This window comes from Nansenia antarctica (assembly GCF_963989245.1).
Source record: "Nansenia antarctica genome assembly, chromosome: 12".
Classification (NCBI taxonomy): domain Eukaryota; kingdom Metazoa; phylum Chordata; class Actinopteri; order Argentiniformes; family Microstomatidae; genus Nansenia; species Nansenia antarctica.
Window position 1 is genome coordinate 21,039,647 of NC_137682.1, and position 10,514 is coordinate 21,050,160.

At 45.1% G+C, this 10,514-nt stretch overlaps 1 protein-coding gene across 1 annotated transcript; it reads right to left on the reverse strand.

The window, feature by feature from the left end:
* Positions 1–6,562: 6,562 nt before the first annotated feature.
* fam124b (family with sequence similarity 124B) lies at positions 6,563–9,753 on the reverse strand (the record flags this gene model as incomplete). Its single annotated transcript, XM_080543640.1, has 4 exons — positions 6,563–7,339; positions 7,996–8,798; positions 8,958–8,989; positions 9,674–9,753. Coding segments are annotated over 4 exons (1,692 nt in total), but the record flags the coding sequence as incomplete, so codon positions are not given.
* Between the last annotated feature and the right edge of the window lie 761 nt (positions 9,754–10,514).

Genomic DNA, 10,514 nt, shown 5'->3' on the forward strand with positions numbered 1-10,514 from the left:
TAGGCTCTGGAGGTCAGAGCTCCAGAGGAGGGTTGAATGGTAGACAGCTAGGCCCAGTGAGGTCACTCCTAATCGGACTGGCAGTGTATCACATAGGCTCTGGAGGTCAGAGCTCCAGAAGAGGGGTGACTGGTACACAGCTAGGCCCAGTGATGGCTCTCCTAATTGGACTGGCAGTGTATCACATAGGTCCTGGAGGTCAGAGCTCCAGAAGAGGGGTGACTGGTAGACAGCTAGGCCCAGTGAGGGCTCTCCTAATCGGACTGGCAGTGTATCACATAGAGCCTGGATGTCAGAGCTCCAGAAGAGGGGTGACTGGTAGATATCTAGGCCCAGTGAGGTCACTCCTAATCGGACTGGCAGTGTATCACATATAGCCTGGAGGTCAGAGCTCCAGAAGAGGGGTGACTGGTAGACAGCTAGGCCCAGTGAGGGCTCTCCTAATCGGACTGGCAGTGTATCACATAGAGCCTGGAGGTCAGAGCTCCAGAAGAGGGGTGACTGGTAGACAGCTAGGCCCAGTGAGGGCTCTCCTAATCGGACTGGCAGTGTATCACATAGAGCCTGGAGGTCAGCGCTCCAGAAGAGGGGTGACTGGTAGACAGCTAGGCCCAGTGAGGGCTCTCCTAATCGGACTGGCAGTGTATCACATAGAGCCTGGATGTCAGAGCTCCAGAAGAGGGGTGACTGGTAGACATCTAGGCCCAGTGAGGTCACTCCTAATCGGACTGGCAGTGTATCACATAGCCTGGAGGTCAGAGCTCCAGAAGAGGGGTGACTGGTAGACAGCAAGGCCCAGTGAGGGCTCTCCTAATCGGACTGGCAGTGTATCACATAGTACCTGGAGGTCAGAGCTCCAGGAGAGGGGTGACTGGTAGACAGCTAGGCCCAGTGAGGTTACTCCTAATCGGACTGATAGTGTATGACATAGGCCCTGGAGGTCAGAGCACCAGAAGAGGGGTGACTGGTAGACAGCTAGGCCCAGTGAGGGCTCTCCTACTCGGCCTGGTAGTGCAGGACCTGAGGCCCTGGAGCTCATGTGACCTCCAGCATAGGGCCACAGGCCTAGTCACAGCACCCGTGGAAGGTGTGTTGTCTCTGGGCTGTGTGTCTAGCTGAACACCTCTGGTAGTCCTTGGTACATCTCATGTTGGTACATCTCTTCCACAATGGGAGGTGAGAGTGAAGCTATTCAGCTTCACTTTCATCTCCCTTTTTTTAGGCCTCCATAACAGGTAAGTTACTGCCCAGCAGAGTGTCTCTCTAAAAAAAAAGGGCGTGGCAGTTTCTCTACCAGGAAGTGGTCTTGGTGACAAATAAATGCTTGCAATCAACTCAGAATCATGAAAAATGCCTAGTTTCACCCCTCAAAAGTTACTCAAGTCCAATTTAAGCATTTTCGAATTTTCAAAAATCGGTTATCGGTACCCCAACTTTGAGCAGTTTTTTATGAGGTTTCCCACAGAAGTTGAATTTCAACCTTTTAGTACATGTTATTACACACCTTTAGAAACACATTGGTGAAGAAACTTTTTGGTAACAATTTACTTCGCAGATTTTCATATGTTTCCCTTACTATTAGCTGGCTACAGGAAGTGTTTGCAAGCTGTTATAGTTGCCCGAGGAGGAGTTACAAAGTACTAGCTGACAGGGTTCCCAAACTTTTGCACAAGGCCGTTTTCTTTGTTTAATTATTTTGAAACTGTAAAAAGAAAAAAAGAAAAATTAATCTTGCTTTAAAATGTGATGAAATGTGTCATGTTTAACTTTGTACCATTTAGAGGTTAGGTTTGCTTCTTTTCACTTAGATATTAATTGTAAAAGGCATTTTGACTAGGAGTGCCCAAATGTTTGCACCCCACTGTACATTATGTTTTCCTGCTATGACTGGTGGATAGATGATTCACCTACTTAGTCAAATGTATTTGTTGTAAGTCGCTTTGGATAAAGGCGTCTGCTAAGTGCCAAAAATGTAATGTTAATGTAATGCATCATTGATATAAGGATATGCATGGTACATCTCTAGAATGGTGCTGCCCCCCAGTGGTGAAATAATTCTATTGGACTTGAATCTAGGGCCCAGCCAAGCAGTCTGAAAGGGTGATAACCACTTGCAACCAAAACGCTTCTCAAATCAATAGATAGTAGAACTGTTCTTATTTATTGTCACAATTACTTTTATTGTCACAATCATTTCAAATAAACCTTTTACATTTGCTCAATAAGCTACTGAGGTACTTTTACACTTTTACCTGTCCTTCTCATTTCATTAGTTGCTTGTTGTGTGTGTGTGCGCGTGTGCCTGTGCCTGTGCCTGTGCCTGTGCCTGTGCCTGTGCGCAATTTCATCAGTTGCTTGTTGTGTGTTGTGTGTGTGTGTGTGTGTGTGTGTGTGTGTGTGTGTGTGTGTGTGTGTGTGTGTGTGTGGTATAGACATTCAAACCTAGTCAGAATGCCATGGGCTGGGTCTGTGGATGTTACAGCCAGAGAACAGGGTCAGAGAACAGGTCCAGAGAACAGGTCCAGAGAACACACACCCAGAGTGTGTGTGTGTGTGTGTGTGTGTGTGTTCTCTGACACCTATCTGGGCATGACACAGTCTGACTTGTGTTGTCTACCTCCTGTGTGTTTGTTTGTCTGTTCTGTCTGGTATATAAAGCAAGTATCTCACATTTCCCCTGTAAGTGACTCCCTCAGGTGGCATCATATCATATGACCCAGGAGCACAGGTAGACTGGTTTTGAGTTTCCTGTTGAACAGCAGCTCAGCAGGTGATAGTCCATGTTTCAGTGGAGTAGCCCTCTAGTTCAACAGTGCTAGGTAAGGCTCTGTGGTCAAGTCTAGTGGCAGGGTCGGAGTGGGACTAATTTTCAGCTCTGGAAGACTACACGAGTATTTGAATGTTGCTGTTAGACATCGCTACGAACGTCTAACTACGTTTTTATAAAGTACCCCCCCAAAATGTTTCTGAATAAAAGTCCCCCAAAAATATTTTATGAATAAAAGTTCCAAAAAAATATGACAGAATAAAAGTCCCCCCCAACATATTTCAGAATAAAAGTCCCCCCCAAAAAAATTCAGAATAAAAGTCCCCCCAAAATATTTCAGAATAAAAGTCTGATTTTTTAAATTTCTAAGTAAAAATCCCCCCCAAAATATTTCTGAATAAAAGTCCCCAAAAAAATATTTCTGAATAAGTCCCCCCAAAACTATTTCAGAATAAAAGTCTGGTTTTTTATTTCAAAATAAAAGTCTGAAAATAAATAAGTATATAAAAGATTTTGGGTTTTTTGCATTTCTGTATTATTATTATTACATTACAAATCTGTCATGATTATTATTGTTAAGTTATTATTGATGTGAGTTACCCGTTTGGTTCACATAATCTCATAAAACCTACTTCTTTTATATGCATTGATTATACAGGCCTTTACCTATTTTATTTGTGTGAAGAATTTCCTCTGAGTCTCCTCCCATATTGTGCAATCCTTGAGGGCCGCAATTTAATTTAATGCTAGTTTAACTGACCTATGCATTCTTGCCCATCCATGAAAGTTAATTTATTACTTTTATTATCTTGTTATAATTCATTGGGGCAATACTTATGTTATATCATTGTTATTATACTTATGTTATATCATTATATAATGATTGGAGCACTTTGAGCTGCAACGTTTGCAGGAAAAGCGCTATACAATTATTATTATTATTTCATTTTCACAAAGGCATTATTTTCAGCCAAAACAAAATAACCTACCTATTAATAATACTGTATTCACCAATAATTAACCTCATAATACTGTATTCACCAATAATTAACCTCATAATACTGTATTCACCAATAATTAACCTCATAGTTATGTTTATTAATTGAAAATGGATTTCAAACCCAAACTATTGGATTATAGAGCTAAAATAAGACAAAATGCTTCCTCTCTCCAATACTTACGGGGGGCTCTGTATGATTCTCTCATCTATCTATCTATCAATTCATTTGTCAATCTATCTGTTCAGCAAGTCCAATTTATCATTGTCATAATTATCTTGAATTGTAAATTGTATTCAATTAAATAGTTGCAACAATGGACAGAGGTTTTTCTCCAACTATGATAAAAGGCACCAATGATGGTTGGAAATGCTGGTTGCAGTTAGGATAATCTCTTTCACACCTGCATCTGCTTTAACAAGAGACGAGTCATGGTCATCCATTCATAACGTTGGTTGCAATGAACCCAATATGTTTCTGCTCTTATCATTTTAGCTGTTTTCTCCGACACACGTGTTGAAAAGTGACTACATCAGGTGTGCTAAAGCCTTTTTTTTGTAATTGACAAAACAATAACAGAATTTTAAGCTTTGAATTTTCATACAAATAATTTAATACACAAAGACATGGATTTAGTGATGCATTATTCATTTCATTCATAGTCAACACATGATTTAACAAAAATAGACTTCTGGTCCACAATTCACAACTCGGCTCTTAAATTATCAGTTACATCATTGAGACCTAGGCTCCATTTACACCGCAGGTCGAAATGACACAATTCAGATTTTTTTGCTCACATGTGGCACAGATCGAACATGTAACATGTAGGTGTAAGCAGTAAAAAAGCACATTGAATCTGATATTCTCAGATCCAATTCAGGCCTCAATCTCATATAACGCTCAATTCCGATTTGCACGTCATTGAAAATACGACGGTCTTCGCATTTTGATGACGTTTGCCTTAAAATGTGACCTCTAAAGCTCAATGGTATTTCCAGCAAATACTTCCTTATCATACTTTAGTCCTAATAACGCTTTCAATATTTTAGATTTTCCCTTTTAGTAGACTAATCACAACAACATACACCACAATTGATCAAACAAATTAGGCCTACATTTTATGATAAGCTTCCCCAAAATGTAATGAGTTAGTTCCCACAGTATCATTTACAGGTCCATTATCAGATACTGTACGTAGCATTCAAAGTAATCTTGGCTCAGTTTCCCGAAGGTTTCATAGCTAAGGTAGTATTGTTTTTTTCCTCTCCTAGACCAGGGGCCTCATTTATAGAAAGTACTCAGATCAAATTTTGATCTTACCCGTGTCGTACGTAGAAAACCACGTCAACGTAGTGATTTATACAATTTCAACGTGAGTCAATTTGACCGTGGAAACGATCGTAGCTCTACGTCGAGTATTGACCTTGCGTACGCACATTACCTACTGGTTATGCAGAGTTATTACAGGCATGTGAGCCGCACTGCCTAGTGTAATTCATGCAAGTGTCTCGTAATAAAATTAACGATGTTGTTATCAGCAGAGAGTTTAATTCAAGATTTAAAAGGAACTGATGTTTATGATTGTATTTCAGTCTTCTTTTATATCCCTCCGGAGCTGTCTATCTCCCCTTCAACATGCCTAGTGCGTTCCACAACGGACCTTGCCCGGCCACGCGCTAAATTATACTGGATTTTCTCCGGTGTCTGGGAGTTCGCAGCCATACAAGAATAAGACCACCTGATAAGAATAAGACCATTATATTATTACAGTATAAGCAGCACTCGAGTTGAGGGGGGATGGCATCCCTCCAGAAATAAAAACAGTCAAAATCGTCCCCCTCTTTCCATTTTATCAATGAACGTGATATTACTGCTATTTCAAGGTGCGAGGGGGCACGCACACATGCAATGACATTTTTACCAAGTTACTGACACTGAAGTCACTGACGCTGAGGGGATGCTAAAATTGTCCTCATATGATAAAATCCACCACCTCCCCTGATTTTCTTTTACAACTTGAGTACTGAGTATAAGCATGTGTCTGGTTAGTTGTCATGATCAAACGTTACAAATGCAACTTACCGAGAAGCCACCCTTCTCTGCCCTCTCCCGCTTCCAGACGAACGCCTACCCTATATTATAGCACTTGTCTTAATTCAGCCGCTATAATTGAGCCGCTATCACAGGGCGTTAATACAAACCTCATTCACCTGCGTTCATTTTACCTGCGTTGGTATTTATAGAAGGAAGCACGTACGCAGCTTTAAACCATCTCAGCCCGTTTTATAAATAATGCTTACGTCCATTTAGAAAAATGTGCTTACGTGAAAGTCAAAGATGACGTTCAAGTACTTTTTTTTATAAATGAGGCCCCAGAAACGTTCTTCATTAAATCAATTCAGTTCTTTCAACCACAGAAGATTAACTTGCAAACATTGGTTATTGTTAACGGTAGTATTACTTAAGCTACAAAACATTCGGGAAACTGACCCCTGGTCAATTTGGCATGGTCCAGTTAACACAATACATGGTTTAGTATAACATTATTAGAAAACACTTAACAGTCACTGTTGTTCAAATACAAATCATAATGGCAAAAAGAAAATAGGCTAATTAAACTGTACAAACTCGCACAGGTGTCGAACTGATAGGGAGTGCTTTTTTGGGTAGACGGATACACTACCACTCATCCATTTTCTCAGAAATGCTCAGAACGAACCACACACTCGTTTCGACTGCCCTCTCTCTTCAACAATGTTGTGTTACGATCAATAGGCTGAATTGCGTCGCAGAGTCAGATGAAGAACTCATCCAGTGATTCTGCCTCGGGTGTGGCTGTGGATGACAGAGCCTTTGCTGTTAGCTCAGCAGAAGTTCGCTCCATGGGCCCTCTCGAATGTTTCCCACCCGACGCCTGGTCGACGCTGCCGTCCCAGGCTGGTGAGCCTGCTTCGTACCCTGGGCTGGCGGGGCTGCGCACAGCCAATGTCCTGAGGGCCCCGGGTGTATCGGCTGCTGGTAGACACTCACTCAGCTCCCTGGCGAGGCTCTCTAGGGCTGAGGCCCCCTCCGCGGCGGGCCTCCCGCACCGGGCCGTCGCAGAGACACACGTGTCGGAAACGGCCGGCGTGGCGATGTCTGTGTCTGAGCGGGCCGTGACCGGGACGCCCGTGTCCACGTTGGTCTCGGGCTCCTCCTCCTCTAGCAGCAGACGCGAGAGGGAGAGGGACGGGAGGGAGAGGGACGGGCGTACCGGAGACTCGTGGGCGTTGACGACTGACGGCAGGGCGGGGCTACTGCGCTGGGACGAGTAGCAGGAGCTGCCCGGGGGGGTGCTGCAGTAGCTGTCTGACCCCATGCTCTCTCCCCCTCCCCCATATCGCTGCCCCCCCCCAGCAGGCCTCTCCACGCCCGGGTCGGTGCGTGGCCTGTACCCTTGCCGGGTCAGTGGGGTCTTGGGGCTGCAGGACTGCGTGGTGTGTCCAGGGGCAGCCCCTCTGGGCGTGACACTGGGGCAGGTCAGGGGGAAGGCGCAGGTCAGGGGTCGCTGAGGCTGGGCCGGGCCTTTCACCTGGAAGACAGGGGAACCCCCCAAGGTTACAGACGACCACACATTGACCATTACCATCTCAACACGGAAAGATACTTCTAACTCAAGAGGCAGCTGGGCTTGCCGTGCACTGCATATCTCCCATTTTCAAATGACAGTGGTAAAACAAAGAAGCGGGGTTCCCACACCTTCTGAAACATCAAATTCAAGCACTTTTCAAGGACTTTCAAGACTCAATTCCCTCAATTTCAAGGTACCCAACACGGCATAGTTTGAGACAGATCTAGATGAGAATTTATATAATAGGAACTATCCGCTCACAGACAACAATTAAAAAGAGAGGCTTGAATGTAGAGGCTTGAACACTAGATGGCCTCTTGCCTTCTCTACCACAGCACAGCAAAACAATATATTGTGAAATATGTGTAAAGTTACTGTGTTAAGTTAAGCAATACAGACTTACAGAGACTTATCTACTATAATTACGTAAAACATGTTTTTGAATATATATATATATTTTTAGAGAGAGAGAGGGGAATTCAAGCACTTTCAATGACCCGTGTCTATTTTCAAAAACTTTTAAGGCCTTTATTTTCCCCCCTCAAATTCACAAACTTTCAAGGATTTCAAGGACACCGTGGGAACCCTGAGGAAGGTTTGAGGGGGATGACTCTTACCTGGAAAAGAATCTTGTTGCCGTCCAGGTCTTCAGTCTGCCACCGGGTGGCGCTGATGGGGGTGCACGGGTTGGGCAGCAGGGGCACCAGCTGGCCGATCTCCTCCACCCTGAACTGGAGCACGGCTGAGCTGCAGGGCTCCACCCTGACCCCGGGAGAGAGCTGTTTGAGGGCCAGCTGCAGACACAGCCCCGGCTCCGTGTGCAGCGTGAACCAGCAGAAGCCCGTCTTCTGCTCCTGGGCGTGCCTCTGCAGGACTGTCTCGTACAGCCGCACGGCGTCGTCAAAGTTGTCGTAGACGCTGTAGAGCGTCACCCGCAGCATCTCCCCCCCGCAGTGCACCGGGCGCACCCCCCACACGGGCATCCCTGTGCCCAGGCTGTAGAAGTCGCGGCTGGGCAGGAGGTACGGCCGGAGCAGGGCGTTGTCCGGGGAGGCGGAGGAGGTGATGTGGACGCCCCCCGCCCTCCCCCCGCCGCCGCCGCAACTCTCGGTGTGGTGGTACTGCCACGGGGGCCGCTGCAGGAAGTCCAACACGCGGAGGATACGCTCCTCCCCGTAGGCCTCGTGCAGGAAGATGGTGACAGCCAGCGAGGGGTACCCCGCCACCGGGCTCAGCCAGGAGCGGGCGTAGTCCCTGAGCGGACAGGCCCGTTCTGACACATGGAAGATGCGCAGGCTGGGGCAGACCCATCTGAGCAGGCGGTCCAGGGTGTGCTGCAGCAGGAGGGAGTCGCCAGGGTTGGCCAACAGGTGCATGCTCATCAGCAGAGGCTCTTGACCACGGACGGCCATGAGCTCACCTGCCAACCGACACACACAGAGAGGAACAGCCTGGGTTAGGGAGGTAGCTCACCACTGACATATCCCAATGCAGATTACAATTGTTTAAATAGAATATTGATTGCAGTTAACTAGAGGCAAAGAAGCATGTCCAACATTAGTGGAAAGGCATAACTTACTGCTTGGAGATGACATCTTACTGCAATCAGATCTAGGAAAAAAGGTGAGATAGAGAGGGGGTATTGGGAGTCATTTGATCATAGGAGAGAAAAAACTACTTTCAATGCATTCCATAAAATAATCGTCTCATGCATTTCAACCCCAGTTTATTGCGCCCTTGCAGGGTGTTGTAGTAGAGTGTCATTAATCTGGTTCTGAGGTGTCTCCACCTTGTGGTCAGAACAGGTATGTGTTTGTTACCATGACAACGGCGATGAGAACGCTGCTTAGCTTATTAGTGTCCTTTGTTGTTCGCTTATTAAACTAGTAAACAGAGCTAGCCACATGTACCTATGTTTTTTTTATAATGGCAAAGAAACAGGACGGCATCATTTGGGGGAAAGATAAAACGTTGTTTTGTAGAAGCCCTATCACTTTATTGTGAAGTAGGAAAAAACGTGCTGGCTAGCTAAACCTTCTTAGCCCAGCGAGTGTAAAGTTAAGCTGACTTAGTTCACACAACAAGCTGATTAGAAGTAGCGAACCTCTCACGTTGAGCCATTATAACTCACTTTATCTAGCAGTGCATGTTATGTTATGGACCAGACCGTAACCCTAACATGAATGTGTTGGCTGAGCTTTGTTGTGCATGAAAACCCCTCGATGCCCCAAACAGAAACACTACCAGCCAGCTAACGGAGCTAGGCTAACGGCGGTCATGGACAACTTGACTCACTCGGCGGTCTCAGCTCCGGAGTCCGCGTTTCCATCATCCGCTGCTCCGTGGGATAGAATCTGAGATCTGCGGAACATTGTCCGATATGGTCACCGGGACTTTAACCCGACTGACTGAGGACTATTGACAACACTCCATTTGATCAGCAGCCCAGGGGGGTATTCCATCAACATCGCTAAAGAAAAATCCAGGTTTAGTCTGATAAGTCTCGCGACAGTTCTTCAAAATATCCAGGCATTATTCTGATAAGTCTCGCGAGAGTTATAAAAAACAAGCCAGGATTTTCCTTTAGCGACGTTGATGGAATTACCCCCCAGGACAGTGTTCAGCTGGCCCAGGGATGTCCTGACGTCATCAGGTACCGTTACTCTGTCGTCGGGTTTAGGGGTATTTTAAGTATTATGCAAAGGATACAAATAAAGCCCCCTCTACTCACCAACAAGAACATGAAGTATTTCAAAGTTAATCAGTAGGCCTTACACACATGAAAAGTGTGAGATATAAAATATATTAATAGGAACAACAAACTAATAAGCAGAATAACAGCAGGCGGCTGTTGTCTCACAGACAAAGGCTCCAGCCGGGTTAAACAGATTTAAAAGAGGTAATCCAGTTTATGAATGGGACTTGAATCCCTGGAAAAAAAATAGGATATCGTCTGTTACATCTACTTAACAGCATTAAACGCCATTTGAGTTCACCCTTTTGTTTAAAAAGCCTATTGTCACCCTTGAATTTACATTATGTATTCATTGAAATCAAGCATTTTTGTGTATTTGAGGCCATAATCTCCACATACGATTGTACATTTCTACAATAGCCTGATCAATAGATCGGGTTT